This window comes from Oncorhynchus nerka, linkage group LG14 (assembly GCF_034236695.1).
Source record: "Oncorhynchus nerka isolate Pitt River linkage group LG14, Oner_Uvic_2.0, whole genome shotgun sequence".
Taxonomy (NCBI): domain Eukaryota; kingdom Metazoa; phylum Chordata; class Actinopteri; order Salmoniformes; family Salmonidae; genus Oncorhynchus; species Oncorhynchus nerka.
The window spans coordinates 43,715,012-43,732,904 of record NC_088409.1 but is presented as its reverse complement, the minus strand read 5'-3'; the positions used below and the strand labels follow the sequence as shown (position 1 = coordinate 43,732,904).

At 40.9% G+C, this 17,893-nt stretch overlaps 2 protein-coding genes across 2 annotated transcripts in view; both read left to right on the top strand.

The window, feature by feature from the left end:
* The first annotated feature begins 406 nt into the window (after positions 1–406).
* On the top strand, positions 407–12,298 carry LOC115142064 (sialic acid-binding Ig-like lectin 5). The gene is made up of 8 exons (XM_029681539.2): positions 407–480; positions 1,371–1,757; positions 2,513–2,824; positions 3,030–3,293; positions 3,532–3,804; positions 4,250–4,349; positions 4,630–4,795; positions 4,938–12,298. The coding sequence occupies exons 1-8, from the start codon at positions 426–428 to the stop codon at positions 5,124–5,126; spliced, it is 1,746 nt and encodes a 581-aa protein (XP_029537399.1). The 5' UTR covers positions 407–425; the 3' UTR covers positions 5,127–12,298.
* Positions 12,299–13,248: 950 nt separating this feature from the next.
* Positions 13,249–17,893, top strand: part of LOC115141176 (DNA repair protein XRCC1-like) — a 30,837-nt gene continuing 26,192 nt past the window's right edge. The window contains exons 1-4 of the mRNA XM_029679888.2: positions 13,249–13,637; positions 14,027–14,119; positions 16,184–16,291; positions 17,096–17,254. Coding sequence (XP_029535748.1) covers positions 13,587–13,637; positions 14,027–14,119; positions 16,184–16,291; positions 17,096–17,254 — 411 coding nt within the window. The 5' untranslated portion in view covers positions 13,249–13,586. The remainder of the gene's footprint in view (positions 13,638–14,026; positions 14,120–16,183; positions 16,292–17,095; positions 17,255–17,893) is intronic.

Below are 17,893 nucleotides of genomic sequence, written 5' to 3'. Positions count from 1 at the left end.
AAATGCTTGTGTTTCCAGTTCCGACAGTTCAGTTATATCTAACAAGTAGTCTAACAATTCCACTACAACTACCTAATACACACAAATCTAGGTAAAGGAATGGAATAAGAATATGTACATATAAATATATGGATGAGCGATGACCAAGTAACATAGGAAAGATCATAAGCCAATAGCAAGTGGTGTGCCAGCCAAGGAGGGTTTTATAGGCCTATGTATTACAATAATACCATTACAAATTCCAATATTATATGAGACGTACTTTGAAATGTGTTAGCGTAACTGTATAGTATTTTAAACTATTGGGGAAATTGTTAGGGGTCTTAAAATAAGTTCATGTCACCGTGACATTATGAAACCAAAACAACTTCCTCCTCGCCTCTTCTTCCATCACACCATCCTTCCCTCTGTTGTGTCTGTTGAGCATGCTTCTCGTCATGTGTCTGGACAGAATGCTCCTGCTGTGTACTGTGATCTTTGGTGAGTTGCTTATGATGTTATATTTAAATACTAACTGCCATGTTTTAAAATGTGAAGAGCCTTATCACTAGGATAATAGGGATAGTCAAAATTGTTTATCTTAATTAACAACTCCTCAACTAACTGTAAGTTGGTCACTTGCTTACATTGACATAACATTACATATGATGCAACATGGAGATTTGACCAGTAATCCAGTTTTATATTGTGGCATTTTAACATAAAGTAAGGGATATATTGACAAATATATATATATTTTTTAGATATGACAAAAATGAGCTGCAGAGCAGTTTGCCCCATGTATTGAGGCCCAGGACTATTATAAAAAGAGGGAAAATTACTTCTGTACAATTCTATCCATTTCACTGATGCAATTGTGTATTCAACAATGTAAAAGGGGACAGAATAAGGAGTTAAAGCGCAGAGACCACGTTCGTACAGTAGGATGATAATGCAAGCAAAGCAAAACGAAACATGCCCCTTCCCCTTTTCTTAATTTATCTCTATTGTGAAATGTCCCACCATGCCACATTGTACCAGACTACCCGGCAACAAACAGCCGGACAGAGAGTCATTATTTTAATGTTGTACAATTCGATTTCATTTCATTGTTCATTGATAATTGATTGTACTGTGAACACAATGTTCTTCCTCCATAGCATGACTTTAAGATTTAGTTTTAGCTAGGATTAATTGTCTGTAGGATGCTATTTGTTACTTCTGTTCTGTTTTAAGTGTGGTGCTACTATTTTTACTTGTACAGTATCTTCTTCACATCTACCAGACAGTGACATAGTTGCAAAGTCACATTGTTGCCAAGTCATATTGTTGCACTACGGGGCTTTAACTTTTGGTATAGCTCATGTTTCTCTGCTACTTCATCCCAACAGGCTTCTGGAAGGACACCTATGCTGTGTCCCCAGTGCCCTCTGTCCCAAACTATGTCCCTGCCTTGGCAGGCTCCTGCGTGGTCATCCCCTGCTCCTTCACTCCTCCAGCCTCTCACTCCATGGGGAAGGTGGTGGGCGTGAGGCTGCGCTACAGGAATGGTCACATCTTCCTCCTGCGGAGTACAGCTTTCAGTTCGGATGACAAATCCACGGTCAGCAAGGAGTTCCAGGGCCGGACATCCCTCTGGGGAAACACGGACGATGGAGACTGCTCTGTAATGATTGACAGGGTCCACCTGGCTGACTCCAATGTCTATCAGCTGGCGCTAAAGGGCCATGGACAGAAAGACTGGGGGAAGGAGAGGAGTGTCAACATCATTGTGTCAGGTGAGAGGGATCTCATTGCACAGAATTACATACACTGAGTATACCAAATATTAGGAACACCATCCTAATATTGAGTTGCATCCCCCCCTTTGCCTTCAGAACAGTCTCAATTCGTCTGGGCATGGACTCTACAAGGTGTCAAAGCGTTCCACAGGGATGCTGGCCCGTGTTGACTCCAATGCTTCCCACAGTTGTGTCAAGTTGGCTGGATGTCGTTTGGGTGGTGAAACTGTGGGAAACTGTTGAGCTTGAAAAACCCGGCAGCGTTGCAGTTCTTCACACAAACTACTATACCCCGTTCAAAAACGTATGTTTTGCCAATTCCCCCTCTAAATGGCACACATACACAATCCATGTCTCAAGGCTTAAAAATCCTCCCCTTCATCTACACTGATTGAAGTGGATTTAACCGGTGACATCAATATGGGATCATAGCTTTCACCTGGTCACCTGGTCAGTCTATGTCACGGGAAGAGCAGATGTTCATAATGTTTTATAATCTATTGTTACTTAACAGAATCTCTGCCTCTCATCTGTTATTATATAGAGAAATAGTAACTGCTATCATTTTCGTTGTTAACATGTTTAATACGTGATAAGAGGGTTATTTTATATGGCTCATGTTAATACACCAATTTTTACACAACCTGAGTTAAATTATCGCTAATGCTAATGGACGAAACATTTACTTTATCCCCATTTAGACTATGTTCATCAAGTCAGTTCTTATCTCTCTTTGTCCCCATCACTGACAGAGTCCCCAGAGCTCCCAGTGATCAGTGGTGTGAGGGCAGCTACAGAAGGACAGATGGTGTCACTAAACTGCAGCATCAGTTACTCCTGTCCCTCCCAGGCCCCCACCCTCCAGTGGCGGTGGGAGAGAGGAGCTCAGGAGAACAGCAGCGAGTACGGGGAGCCTCATGTACTCCAGCCCCAGGGTCAGGGGCCTACACTACAGACCTCTCTCACCTTTATCGCATCGTATCGCATCAAACCCAGAATGAGGTGTGAGGCAGTATATCCAGGAGGAAGAAGAGTATACACCGTAAAGGAGCTCCATGTGACATGTAAGTACTTTCTATATAAATGTATGATTGTTTGCAATGCTAAGCTAGGGCCCATATTCATGGTGTTTCAGACTGCTGATCTAGGATCAGATTTTACTTAATTAAAAATATTTTATAGGCTGGGGAAGCTGATCCTAGATCAGGACTTCAACTCAGAGATGTTTTATGAATACTGGCCTTGATTGCTATTGCATCTCTCCTCTAGTCCCTCCAAAAGATGTCACAGTCCAGGTCCATACCTTGACTGTCCAGGAGGGGTTGAACGTGTTACTGGCCTGCTCCTGTAAAGCTGACCCGCCTGTGACAGAGTACAGGTGGTCATACACCCAACATGGGCTAACTGTAGACCTTCACCAGCGCACATTTACGGTCCGGGTGTACAATGTGACCCGAGACATGAGGGTCCGCTGCACAGCCCAGAACCTAATTGGACGGGCAGAGTCCAGATTGACTTCCTTAAACATTCAATGTAAGCATTCTATACAGTCAATGTTTGATCGATTATTTTGCTTCCAATTCCTGCATATGGATTTAAATGGCTGCTGTTTGTACACTTGTACACTTTACATTGTGATACAAGAACAATATTTTGGTACTCTAACGTCCCTGATACTTCCATGATGCTCTCTCTCTCTCTTTCTCTTTCTCTCTCTCTCTCTCTCTCTCTCTCTCTCTCTCTCTCTCGCTCTCCTTCTTCTATCCCCCAGACAAGCCTGTCATCCTCCATCTCTCCTCCTACTGTGTTGTGGAAAGGTTGGAGGTTCTGTGTCGCTGTTCTGTAGACTCCAACCCCCGGCCTGCCGTCACCTGGAGTGTCAACGGTAGTGTTCCACCATACAGATACAACACATCAGTGGGCTCAGAGAATGGTACACTAACAGCCACGCTGAAGGGCCACATGGACACTCCACTGAGGGTAGTCTGCTTCGCCATCAATGCACTGGGCAATGACTCCCACACACTGCTTCAGGCAGAGGATGGTAAGCATCGGGGCACCACACCACACAAGAGAAATACATGGGTGCATCTTAATTGTATTTCCTTTACTCCTCACATCCCCTTTCCTCACTTCCTTCTCAAAACGCATTGGAGGAGAAGGTCAGAGGAAAGGATCCTCTGACCTTGTCCTCCAATATATATTGAGAAGAAGGCGAGGACATGTGGAAACAAGGAAACACAATTGAGATGCACACACATTATACATGGTGTATTGTAGGAAGCATCTGTACTGTGAGTAAAATATGAGGGTGAAATACTCATGTATGAATGATTCCTGCAATGTTACTGGTTGGTTGACCTGTTCCATTAATATAATATAATAATACAGTATAATATAAGATAAGATCATCTGTTTGCTGAAAGTTGAAGAGCAAAAAAGGTGGTATCTTTAGTTTACATAGCTGTGTTTTTGTTGTTGACTGACAGGTTCTCTGCTGTGGAAAGTGATACCTGCAGTATGCATCTCTTTGGCCACCTTCCTCCTCTCTCTACTCCTTCTGTTCTGCTGTCGAAAGAGGTCAGGAAAGTAAGAAACATATTTTCTGAGAGTTGCTTTCTCTGACTTCTCTAACGTCTGCCACCATTGTGCCTCAGTTACTTCAGATGTCTTACAAACTTGGAATAACCAAATGACATACCAGTACATCAAACATATGTTGTTTTATTTAAGATAACATTGAATAGAATTCTGAAAGAGGAACATATAAAACCGTTCCAAGAGGAGAAATATTACATTTTAAAAGTAGATGTTTCATGATCATGTCCTCTCTAATCCAAACTCTTGTCTTTAACTTCATTCCTTAAAGACGTGTGCTGACCTGCAGACCTCCGGTGTATCCTGGGGACATGGGGATCTACCAGGATCGGATGCCCCTCTACATCAACTGCACTGAGGTCACCAACATCTACAACAATGGCAGTTACCAGCTGGTTTACCAAAACTGCACCCCTCTTTTCGTCCAGACCAAACAGGTACACCTACTATTGTACCAAAAATATTTTTTAGCTTGTAAATGGGTATGTTACAATACAATGCAATACAGTAGCTTTATTATCCATTGAAACATAAATATCCAATTGAATGGCTGAGTAACCACATTATGTTGTGTCTCAGACACATCCGATGGGGAGGCGAGATGGGGGGAGACGAGGTGGAGAGAGAAGAAGAGGTGAGAGACGAGGAGGGGAGAGAAGAGGAGGAGAGAGTCAAGGGGGAACGGTGGACAGAGGAACAAGAGACAGACAAAGCCCTGCCTCCAATGACAATAACACTGAAACAGCTATCTACCTGGAGATCATCTGAATTCATCTCTCAGTGAGGTATGTCATGGATAGCTCTGGTCCAGATCGTTAGCACTAACGGCTTGGACTAGAGTTATGTCATGGAGTGGAAGAAAGCTCTTGCAGTGTATAACAATACAAGCACGAACGTACTGCTTGACTGATGAAGATAATGACACAATGATATCATTTCCATTTGATATCATTTTGCATGATTATACATACTGTTATGCAAAATTATACAAAATGGGTTAAGTGGCACATTAAGATGATCCTTCTCTCCTTTAAAATGATATATACAGTTGAAGTCAGAAGTTGACATACACCTTTGCCAAAAACATTTAAACTCAGTTTTTCAATATTCCTGACTTTTAATCCTAGTAAAAATTCCCTGTCTTAGGTCAGTTAGGATCACCACTTTACTTTAAGAATGTGAAATCTCAGAATAATAGTAGAAAGAATGATTTATTTCAGCTTTTATTTCTTTCATCACATTCCCGGTGGGTCAGAAGTTTACATACACTCAATTAGTATTTGGTAGCATTGCCTTTAAATAGTTTAACTTGGTTCAAACATTTTGGGTCGCCTTCCACAAGCTTCCCACAATAAGTTGGGTGAATTTTGGTCCATTCCTGCTGACAGAGCTGGTGTAACTGAGTCAGGTTTGTGTGGCTCCTTGCTCTCACACGCTTTTTCAGTTCTGCCCACACATTTTCTATTGGATTGAGTTCAGGCTTTGTGATGGCCACTCCAATACCTTGACTTTGTTGTCCTTAAGCCATTTTGCCACCACTTTGGAAGTATGCTTGGGTTCATTGTCCATTTGGAAGACCCATTTGCGACCAAGCTTTAACATACTGACTGGTGTCTTGATATGTTGCTTCAATATATCCACATAATTTTCCACCCTCATGATGCCATCTATTTTGTGAAGTGCACCAGTCCCTCCTGCAGCAAAGCACCCCCACAACATGATTCAGCCACCCCGTGCTTCACGGTTGGGATGGTGGTCTTCGGCTTGCAAGCCTCCCCCTTTTTCATCCAAACATAACAATGGTCATTATGGCCAAACAGTTCTATTTTTGTTTCATCAGACCAGAGGAAATTTTTCCAAAAAATGATGATCTTTGCCCCTGTGTGCAGTTGCAAACCGTAGTCTGGCTTTTTTTAATGGCGATTTTGGAGCAGTGGCTCCTTCCTTTCTGAGCGGACCTATCAGGTTTATGTCAATATAGGACTTATTTTACTGTGGATATAGATACTTTTGTACCTTTTTCCTCCAGCATCTTCACAAGGTCCTTTGCTGTTGTTCTGGGATTGATTTGCACTTTTCGCACCAAAGTACGTTCATCTCTAGGAGACAGAACACGTCTCCTTCCTGAGCGGTATGACGGCTGTGTGGTCCCATGGTTGTTTATACTTGCGTACTATTGTTTGTACAGATGTTCCCAAGGATGAACCAGACTTGTGGAGGTCTACAATTTGTTTTCTGAGGTATTGGCTGATTTCTTTCGATTTTCCAATGATGTCAAGCAAAGAGGCACTGAGTTTGAAGGTAGGCCTTGAAATACATCCACAGGTACACCTCCAATTGACTAAAATTATGTCAATTAGCCTATCAGAACTTCTAAAGCCATGACATAATTTTCAGGAATTTTCCACCAAGCTGTTTAAAGGCACAGTCAACTTAGTGTATGTAAACTTCTGACCCACTGGAATTGTGATAATGTGAATTATAAGTTAATTTTTTTTAAATTACTTGTGTCATGCACAAAGTACAGTAGGGCAAAAAAGTATTTAGTCAGCCATCAATTGTGCAAGTTCTCCCACTTAAAAAGATGAGAGAGGCCTGTAATTTTCATCATAGGAATACTTCAACTATGACAGACAAAAGGAGAAAAAAAATCCAGAAAATCACATTGTAGGATTTTTAATGAATTTATTTGCAAATTATGGTGGAAAATCAGTATTTGGTCAATAACAAAAGTTTATCTCAATACTTTGTTATAAATACCCTTTGTTGGCAATGACAGAGGTCAAACATTTTCTGTAAGTCTTCACAAGGTTTTCACACACTGTTGCTGGTATTTTGGCCCATTCCTCCATGCAGATCTCCTCTAGAGCAGTGATGTTTTGAGGCTGTTGCTGGGCAACACAGACTTTCAACTCCCTCCAAAGATTTTCTATGGGGTTGAGATCTGGAGACTGGCTAAGCCACTCCAGGACCTTGAAATGCTTCTTACGAAGCCACTCCTTTGTTTCCCGGGCGGTGTGTTTGGGATCATTATCATGCTGAAAGACCCCGCCACGTTTCATCTTCAATGCCCTTGCTGATGGAAGGAGGTTTTCACTCAAAATCTCATGATACATGGCCCCATTCATTCTTTCCTTTAAACGGATCAGTCGTCCTGGTCCCTTTGCAGAAAACAGCCCCAAAGCATGATGTTTCCACCCCCATGCTTCACAGTAGGTATGGTGTTCTTTGGATGCAACTCAGCATTATTTTGTTACTTTGTTACTTTTGTCCCAGCTTTCTGCAGGTCATTCACTAGGTCCTCCCGTGTGGTTCTGGGATTTTTGCTCACCGTTCTTGTGATCATTTTGACCCCACGGGGTGAGATCGTGCGTGGAGCCCCAGATCGAGGGAGATTATCAGTGGTCTTGTATGTCTTCCATTTCCTAATAATTGTCCCCACAGTTGATTTCTTCAAACCAAGCTGCTTACCTATTGCAGATTCAGACTTCCCAGCCTGGTGCAGGTCTACGATTTTGTTTCTGGTGTCCTTTGACAGCTCTTTGGTCTTGGCCATAGTGGAGTTTGGAGTGTCACTGTTTGAGGTTGTGGACAGGTGTCTTTTATACTGATAACAAGTTCAAACAGGTGCCATTAATACAGGTAACGAGTGGAGGACAGAGGAGCCTCTGAAAGAAGAAGTTACAGGTCTGTGAGAGCCAGAAATCTCGCATGTTTGTAGGTGACCAAATACTTATTTTCCACCATAATTTGCAAATAAAATCATTAAAAATCCTACAATGTGATTTTCTGGATTTTTTTTCACATTTTGCCTGTCATAGTTGAAGTGTACCTATGATGAAAATTACAGGCCTCTCTCACCTTTTTAAGTGGGAGAACTTGCGCAATTGGTGGCTGACTAAATACTTTTTTGCCCCACTGTAGATGTCCTAACCAACTTGCCAAAACTGTAGTTTGTTAACAAGACATTTGTAGAGTGGTTGAAAAACAAGTTTTAATGACTCCAACCTAATTGTATGTAAACTTCCGACTTCAACTGTATACACACTACCGTTCAAAAGTTTGGGGTCACTTAGAAATGTCCTTGTTTTTGAAAGTAAAGCACATTTTTTGTCCATTGAAATAACATCACATTGGTCAAAAATACAGTGTAGACATTAATGTTAATGTTGAAAATGACTATTGTCGACTGAAATGGCAGATTATTCATGGAATATCTACATAGGCGTGCAGAGGCCCATTATCAGCAACCATCACTCCTGTGTCCTAATGGAACGTTTTGTTAGCTAATCCAAGTTTATAATTTTAAAAGGCTACTTGATCATTAGAAAACCCCTTTGCAATTATGTTATCACAGCTGAAAGCTGTTGTTCTGTTTAAAGAAGCAATAAAACTGTTCTTCTTTAGACTAGTTGTGTATCTGGAGCATCCGCATTTGTGGGTTACAGGCTCAAAATTGCCAGAAACACAGATTTTCTTCTGAAGCTTGTTAGTCTATTCTTGTTCTGAGAAATTAATGCTTTCCATTTTTTATTTTTTTTTATTTTTATTTCACCTTTATTTAACCAGGTAGGCAAGTTGAGAACAAGTTCTCATTTACAATTGCGACCTGGCCAAGATAAAGCAAAGCAGTTCGACAGATACAACAACACATAGTTACACATGGAGTAAAACAAAGATACAGTCAATAATACAGTATAAACAAGTCTATATACAATGTGAGCAAATGAGGTGAGAAGGGAGGTAAAGGCAAAAAAGGCCATGGTGGCAAAGTAAATACAATATAGCAAGTAAAACACTGGAATGGTAGTTTTGCAATGGAAGAATGTGAAGTAGAAATAAAAATAATGGGGTGCAAAGGAGAAAAATTAATTAATTAATTAAATACAGTTGGGAAAGAGGTAGTTGTTTGGGCTAAATTATAGGTGGGCTATGTACAGGTGCAGTAATCTGTGAGCTGCTCTGACAGTTGGTGCTTAAAGCTAGTGAGGGAGATAAGTGTTTCCAGTTTCAGAGATTTTTGTAGTTCGTTCCAGTCATTGGCAGCAGAGAACTGGAAGGAGAGGCAGCCAAAGAAAGAATTGGTTTTGGGGGTGACTAGAGAGATATACCTGCTGGAGCGTGTGCTACAGGTGGGAGATGCTATGGTGACCAGCGAGCTGAGATAAGGGGGGACTTTACCTAGGCAGGGTCTTGTAGATGACATGGAGCCAGTGGGTTTGGCGACGAGTATGAAGCGAGGGCCAGCCAACGAGAGCGTACAGGTCGCAATGGTGGGTAGTATATGGGGCTTTGGTGACAAAACGGATTGCACTGTGATAGACTGCATCCAATTTGTTGAGTAGGGTATTGGAGGCTATTTTGTAAATGACATCGCCAAAGTCGAGGATTGGTAGGATGGTCAGTTCAATGCCTCTTCAATGTTGACGTTGAGACTGGTGTTTTGCAGGTACTATTTAATGAAGCTGCCAGTTGACAACTGGTGAGGCATCTGTTTCTCAAACTAGACACTCTAATGTACTTGTCCTCTTGCTCAGTTGTGCACCGGGGCCTCTCACTCCTCTTTCTATTCTGGTTAGAGCCAATTTGCACTGTTCCATGAAGGGAGTAGTACACAGCGTTGTACGAGATCTTCAGTTTCTTGGCAATGTCTCACATGGAATAGCCTTCATTTCTCAGAACAAGTAGAGACTGACGAGTTTCAGAAAAAAAGTTATTTGTTTCTGGACATTTTGAGCCTGTAATCGAACCGACAAATGCCGATACTCCAGATACTCAACTAGTCTAAAGAAGGCCAGTTGTATTGCTTCTTTAATCCAAACAACAGTTTTCAGCTGTGCTAAAACAATTGCAAATGGTTTTCTAATGATCAATTTGCCTTTTAAAATTATATTATTGGATTAGCTAACACAACGTGTCATTGGAACACAGGAGTGATGGTTGCGATAATAGGCCTCTGTACGCCTATGTAGATATTCCATAAAAAATCAGTTGTTTCCAGCTACAATAGTCATTTACAACATTAACAATGTTTACACTGTATTTCTGATCAATTTTCTGTTATTTTAATGGACAAAAAATGTGATTTTCTTTCAAAAACAAGGACATTTCTAAATGACCCCAAACATTTGAACGGTAGTGTATATATATAAATATATTTTGTGTACATAATTGTAGGCTTAGCAGTCCTTCATTCATTAGTGTACATACAGTGCCTTGCAAAGGTTTTCATCCCCCTTGGAGTTTTTCCTATTTTGTTGCATTACAACCTGTATTTTAAATTGATTTTTATTTGGATTTCATGTAATGGACATTCACAAAATAATTCGAATTGGTGAAATTAAAAAAATGTAAATGACTTTTTCAGAAAAGTTGAAAGAATGAAAAATGAAAAAGGGGTGTGTGCATATGTATTCACCCCCTTTGCTATGAAGCCCCTAAATAAGATCTGTTGCAACCAATTACTTTCAGAAGTCACATAATTAGTTAAATAAAGTCCACCTGTGTGCAATCTATGTGTCACATGATCAGTCACATGATCTCAGTATATATACACTTGTTCTGAAAGGCCCCCAGAGTCTAGCCTCGGGGGATGCCTTGCTTGACCACACCATCCTTCCTTGCTCCTGGCCTGCCCTGCCTCTTCCACCAATCCCAATTGTTTTTTTTATGGACAGAAAAGAGCAGAGGCTCTGAGCTGTCTGATCAGGCCCATTGTCTACTGAGCCCCAGAGTCTGCAACACCACTAAGCAAGGGGCACCACCAAGCAAGCGGCACTATGAAGACCAAGGAGCTCTCCAAACAGGTCAGGGACAAAGTTGTGGAGAAGTACAGATTAGGGTTGGGTTATTAAAAAAATATCCAAAACTTTGAACATCCCACGGAGCATCATTCAACCCATTATTAAAAAATTGAAAGAATATGGCACCACAACAAACCTGCCAAGAGAGTGCTGTCCACCAAAACTGAGGGACCAGGTCTAGGAGCTGCAGAGCTGCAAAACTCCACAGAGGAGCTTGGAGTATCTGTCCATAGGACCACTTTAAGCCGTACACTCCACAGAGCTGGACTTTATGGAAGAGTGGCCAGAAAAAAAGTTGTTTAAGGGGAAACATTTAAATGTCTTGGAATGTCTTAGTCAATGTCCAGACATCAATCCAATTGAGAATCTGTGGAATGACTTAAAGATTGCTGTACATCAGCAGAACCCATCCAACTTGAAGGAGCTGGAGCAGTTTTGCCTTGAAGAATGGGCAAAAATCCCAGTGGCTAGATTTACCAAGTGTATAGAGACATACCCCAAGAGACTTGCAGCTGTCATTTCTGCAAAAGGTGTCTCTACAAAGTATTGACTTTTGGGGGGGGGGGGAATAGTAATGCACGCAGAAGTTTTCTGTTGTTTTTTTTGTCTTTCTGGTTTGTTTCACAATATAAAAAATATATTTTGCATCTTCAAAGTGGTAGGCATGTTGTGTAAATCACATGATACGAACCCCCCAAAATTGTAAGGCATCCAGGTTGTAAGGCAACAAAATAGGAAAAATGCCAAGGTGGTGAATACTTTCGCAAGCCACTAGTTTGTGGCTGATGAAGATAATGGTCCACACATGATATTCACCTATTTCATGCAGTACATTTAGCATCATTACATGTATAATGTCTGTATAATGATATTCTAGATGGGATGAACATGATTGTATGATGTGATGATGATAAAGGTGTTGGACACACCTCTCTTATTAAACAATCACTTTTGCATGTGTTTTATATAAATGTGCCTCTCTTCACCTCCCATCCTGACCTTGTACTCAAGAGGATTGATGGTTACTGAACCAAAAGCCATTCTTCACTACAGTAAAAAGCTATTTCATATTCTTCCATATGTATGTTCTGGTTCTATATTCATGTGACAAAATAAAGCTTTTTTCTGTACTTTTAATGTTAAGAATTTTTAATATTTTGTTTTACCACCAACATGAAATACAATCCAATAAGTGGCAGAGTAGACCCACATACTGGTTGCAATATACACTATCATACATAACCCCGTAAGAGCTTTGCTACTACAACCAATTAAATCTTCTGGGATTTCCTTTCCATCTGTGTGGTACAATTAATGACCATAGCAATAAATGCAAAGAAGCCAAACTTACTAAAGCACAAACTGTTCTGGTCACTCTGTACTGGCCTACTACTCACAGTGATCCTCTCAGTCTCCCTCCCCATTTCCCCACCATCCTCTACTTTCTTCATTGCCTCAGAACCTCTTCTCAAACCCCCCTGTAGTTCTTCTGCCTAAAATCTCTGACCCCCAAAAACGTATTTGCTGGTTGTTTCAGAACCCACTACGGTGTTTCGGGTGCCAGGTTGATGGTCATGTTGCAACAGTATGTAGGAGGGAGATTCTGTTGTATGAAAAGTGTGCAGAAAGGCATGGGACAAAGGAGTGTGTAGTTTCGGTGGGAAAAGTGGAGTGTTTCAATTATGTGGGGGGGGGGGGGGGCATGTTGCTAGGGATCAGAAATGTCTTGTGCGGTTGAGACAGGTTGACGTTTCGAGGGTGCAATTAGTGCAGAAAGTGTCATATGTGTTCCAGGTACCCATGCCGACAGCCTAGTGTAGGATCTGTTGGGGCCAATGTAGTGGGAAGGGGTGGTGGGGTTTGTGGGGATAGTGGAATATATTGTATATATAGTTTTAGATGGTGGTGCAATTTCCTTTTCTCCCCATTTCCCTTTTTTGTGAACAATGTGCAATGCTCTTTTCGAACTGTTTAAAGGCAGAAATAAGCAACAAAGCGTCTAGTTGGCCGTAAAACCACACGAAGAAGAATAAGAAGAAGCGTCAACTGTTTTGATTGGCTAAATAAAATATCAACCGGAAGTCACATCAGAGGTTATGAATTGAGAGGGATTTTGGTGTGAAATTCAGGGGGCACGGTTCAACCTCCAAATACGTTTCGGCTGTTTTTGTCCGTCTTTACATTAGAATAAAATTCACAGGGAAGTCAAATACAATGCATGAAACACAGAAATGTCAGACAGGGTGCTTCTATTGAGTATTTAGATGCGTTTTGCTTTCTATAAACTAGCTATGAACGTGTTCCATTGTTTGCTACCCAGGCAATTGCTAACTAGCTAGCAAGCGTAGAGGTTTGGTTTTGATTAGCTGAAAAAACACAAATAAAGCGGCACCACTTTTTTGACAAGTCAAGTGACTAGCGCAAAATGCCGGAGATAAAACTCAAGCATGTAGTGTCTTGCAGCACCGAAGACAATGTAAGTTGTCCAACTACTATCTAGACTCATTAACTAATACAGTGTTCGTTAGCCCGCTTGCTAGCTTCCTAACGTGTTAGCTAGCTAAGTTTGCTTGCTGTCTGATTGAGAGATAATGTCGACTGTCTAGCCCTCTACTGTATATAAGTACAGTCTACCATGGCTATTTTTTAAGCCCACCAGAACAAAATCATTGTGATAGTACTGAACAGTATTTGCATGCTCCATTCGAAGTAGCTAGCTAGCTACAGTACACTTCCCAGTCATTTCTTGTTGTCAAAAAATGTATTTATTTGAATGTAAACAGTAACACTCATTTCCAGTGGTGACAACACTAGATGGTAATTGAAGATCATGGGGTCCTAGCTATTCTTGTTGTTTCCTTGCAGACTCACAAGGCTGACAACCTGCTGAGCTCAGACACATACAGAAAATGGAAAGCAGCAAGGCCAGGGGAGAAACAAACCTCAGTCATTATACAGGTAATAGGCTACTTTTCCTCTGCTCTGTGTTTTCATGGGATTGTGTAACAATTCACTGACTCCAATTCATACAGCAAATTTGTGAGTGTTAAATTCTCGATTTTGAGGTCAAAAGTGTTGTGAGTGTTATATCTTAGTGTTGATTCTAGTGGGGTTAACACCAGTGGGATTTACAGGTGTCTTTACTCGACTGAGTTCATTTCTGTTAATTCTCTGAATGAAAAATACTTTGGAGTGGCCCATCATATTTCCCAGCATGCTTTGTTGCGGGTTGATTTTTTTAATAGTTTGTTTTAATATATCCTGTATATTTCTGCATGCACATTAATTAATTGATCTAAGACAAATAATGTGCATTTTCCTCAAATATTCCAATCTGTAAGTGGTTGGACTTATTGCACCCATACTGAGATAGTTGTTCCAGTTTAGATGTTTTAGGTAGTCTTGTTTGATGAGTTCTTCACCATAGCAGTTTTTCTGAATGCAGATTGTAGATAGTCAATTGTTGAATATCTTCCCTACTAGGGGTGTAAGTAAACGTTAACATTTTTAAAAGAAATTGTGATTTTCAACCTTAAGAGAAAAAAACCTAACTGAATAACTATCACTAACAGGTCCCGATCGTCGTCTTCATAAAGGGAAAATAAAAGTTGAATAAATACCTAACGCAACAAAAATCAAATCAAATTTTATTAGTCGCATGCGCAGAATACAACAAGTGTAGACCTTACAGTGAAATGCATACTTCTGAGCCCCTAACCAATGCTGTAACGTTAGTAGGAGGGAAAAATCAGAGTAGCAGCTCAAATGTGAGTGACAAGGGGGGTTGCGACCAAGTCAACGTGCGCTGGTAGACTACGTATTGCTAGTTATTTATCATCTCATCTGATTACATCGGGGCTCTTCAACCCCAGTTGGAGAGCTACCCTCCTATAGGTTTTCGCTCCAACCCCAGTTATATCTAACCTGATTTGGTTTATCAACCAGATAATTATTATAATCAGGTGCTCTAGATTATAGTTAGAGTGAAAACCTACAGGGCAGTAGCTCTCCAGGAACAGTTTTGGAGAGCCCTAGATTACATAGTACCTGTATTGATTGCATCAAACCAAGGGAAGCTAGTTAAGCAGGCTAGCTAGCTAATGTTAGCTAGGCTAATTGAAACTATTTAACTTTAACTATACACTTTCTCCCCTTCTCAATCTTACAGTAACAATTCAGATTATTATGTAGAAGCCTACCTGTTGGCTCTTGGTGTTGTAGCCTGTCCTTCTCATTTAACTTATTTTTCTGTCATCTTAATTCTTCCATAGATATATATATATTGTTTTACCATTAACTTGGCAAGTCAGTTAAGAACAAATTCTTATTTACAATTACAGCCTACACCTGACGATGCTGGGCCAATTGTGCGCCACCCTATAGGACTCCCAATCACGTCCAGTTGTGATACAGCCTGGATTCCAACCAGGGTGTCTTTAGAGACACCTCAAGCACTGAGACGCAGAGCTCGGTAGCCCAGTGGCTAATAACTTGCCACATGGAGGTTCTAGCTCTGACTTTAGCCTAGTGCCGGTATGATGACTTGTGATTGGACGACAAAAACAAGCAACATGCGACACGTGAAAAGCAGCAGTAGCGATACAACTTTCTCTCCGCAGGAAGCACGATGTAGACCATCTACATTGTGAATTCACTTGGAATTAGAGGAATGTTTCTTATAGTTTTAATGGAAACCAATAAAAAATGTCTGTTAACTGACAAGAAAACATTTCCAATTGTCCCATCCCTACTCCCTAAAGATAGATTCCAATAGGAATGACAAATTATCTAATTGAAAATGTGATATTTCTGTATTTAATTAGCAAACATTTCTAAAATCATGTTTTCACTTTGTCATTATGCGTTATTGTGTGTAGTTGGATGTGAAATACATCTATGTAATCCATTTTGAATACTTTTCTGAAGGCACTGTATGTATTGTAACACTGCATTGCCCTGTTTGTTTTTTTCCCTAGTTTGTACTAAATACGGTAACCCATGCTCTTTCCCCCATCGTTTCAGTTTGAGAAAGAAGAGCAGGTGTACAGCATAGACATAGGAAATGAAGGGTCTGCTTTTATCGAGGTGCTGGTGGGACACTCAACCTCTGTCAAAGACCAGGACTATGAGGTATGCCACCCCCTTACTGTATATTGTAGTACCTGTATACCTCGCTGATATCTACCACACTGAATGCACTGAGTGAAGGTACTAGTCTCTGCCTCTTTATTATGGACAATATTTTGTACATAAACAAGCTGCACATGTCTATAAGCCGCAGGTGCCTACCGGTACATTGAAACAAATGAACTTTACACATTTACACTTTAAACGAAACACGGCTTTTAACAAAAATGAAACAGTAGCCTACCAAGAAAGTCATTGGTCACTATCTTCCTCCTCCTGTGTAGTGAAACCACTGAAGTCATCTCCTTCGGTGTCGGAGTTGAATAGCCTCAGAATTCCTTCATCCGATGTTGTATCGCTGCCCTCTTCAACAAGCAGCAGTCCAGCCTTTCGAAACCCGTTGATGATAGTGGATTTTTTGACAATGCTCCACGCTGTCAGCAGCTCTATTTCCTTTTCCAAAAGCCAGATCGATCGCCTACAACTTGAAAGCTGCATCATATGCATTTCTTTGTGTCTTTGCCATGATGAGGGTTACAAAATGACTACCGTAATAAGAATGATGAAGTTTGAGCGCGCTCGATTTACGTCACATTATGTGACGGTGCTCAGTTTTTTGGTGGCATGAATCTTGTGAAAGCGGGAAAAATCCATAAATTAGCCCCGCCATTGTATAAACCGCGAGGTTCAACGCGTGGGAAAAAAGTAGCGGCTTATAGTCCAGAAATTACGGTAGTTGTGGCTTTACTACCATCAGGTATAGTGTGCTGCTTAATTCCTAAGAGAACTTCTCACTGTCTCTCCCAGGTTTTGCTGGCCACGTCCTCCTTCATGTCCCCCATGGAGAGCCGTAACGGCACCAACATCAACCGCGTGCGCTTCTTTGGCCCTAACCAGCTGGTGAAGGCTCATGCCCAGGAGAAATGGGACCGCGTGAAGATTGTGTGTAGCCAGCCGTACAACAAGGTGAGCTGCACAGCACTAAAAGCGAACATTAGTGGACAGAGAGCATTGTGTGTCTATGTGATGCCACCTAAATCAATGTAAACCAGGGTCGTATTCATTAGGCAGCAAACAGACTGAAACAGAGTGGGACTAACAACACTTGTCCAATAAGAAACGTCCATTTTTGTTTTCCTTTGGCATGTCTTACATTCAGTGTCTCAGCTAGGATTTTGACGTCATTGAATTTGAGGTTACGGTAATTGGCCAGGCCAAGGTCACTGGCATAAGGCCATAAAGCCATTACACTTCATTATTATCATGGCGTTTCATTGTTATTATTCAGGTTATTACTTATTAACGGAGTCAAAATAAAGATGTCCTTTTCTGTTGGTTTTTCTTGCTGTTGGTTGTTCTTGCATATGATACATTCTATACAGATCCTATTTCGACACAAAATCATTGAAATTAAGTCTGGTGGGTTTTCTACCACTTTCCCCTAAAATAGTCGCATAACGTCACAATCCGTGCTGCTGTCATTCGATGGCATTGGCATATGTTCTTCAAAAAGAGGACGCTGTAATGAGAGAAATAATGTAGCCTAAGCTACTGAAAATAGGCCTTGACAAGATTACATCATGACAGGAGTGTTTGATTTTATTA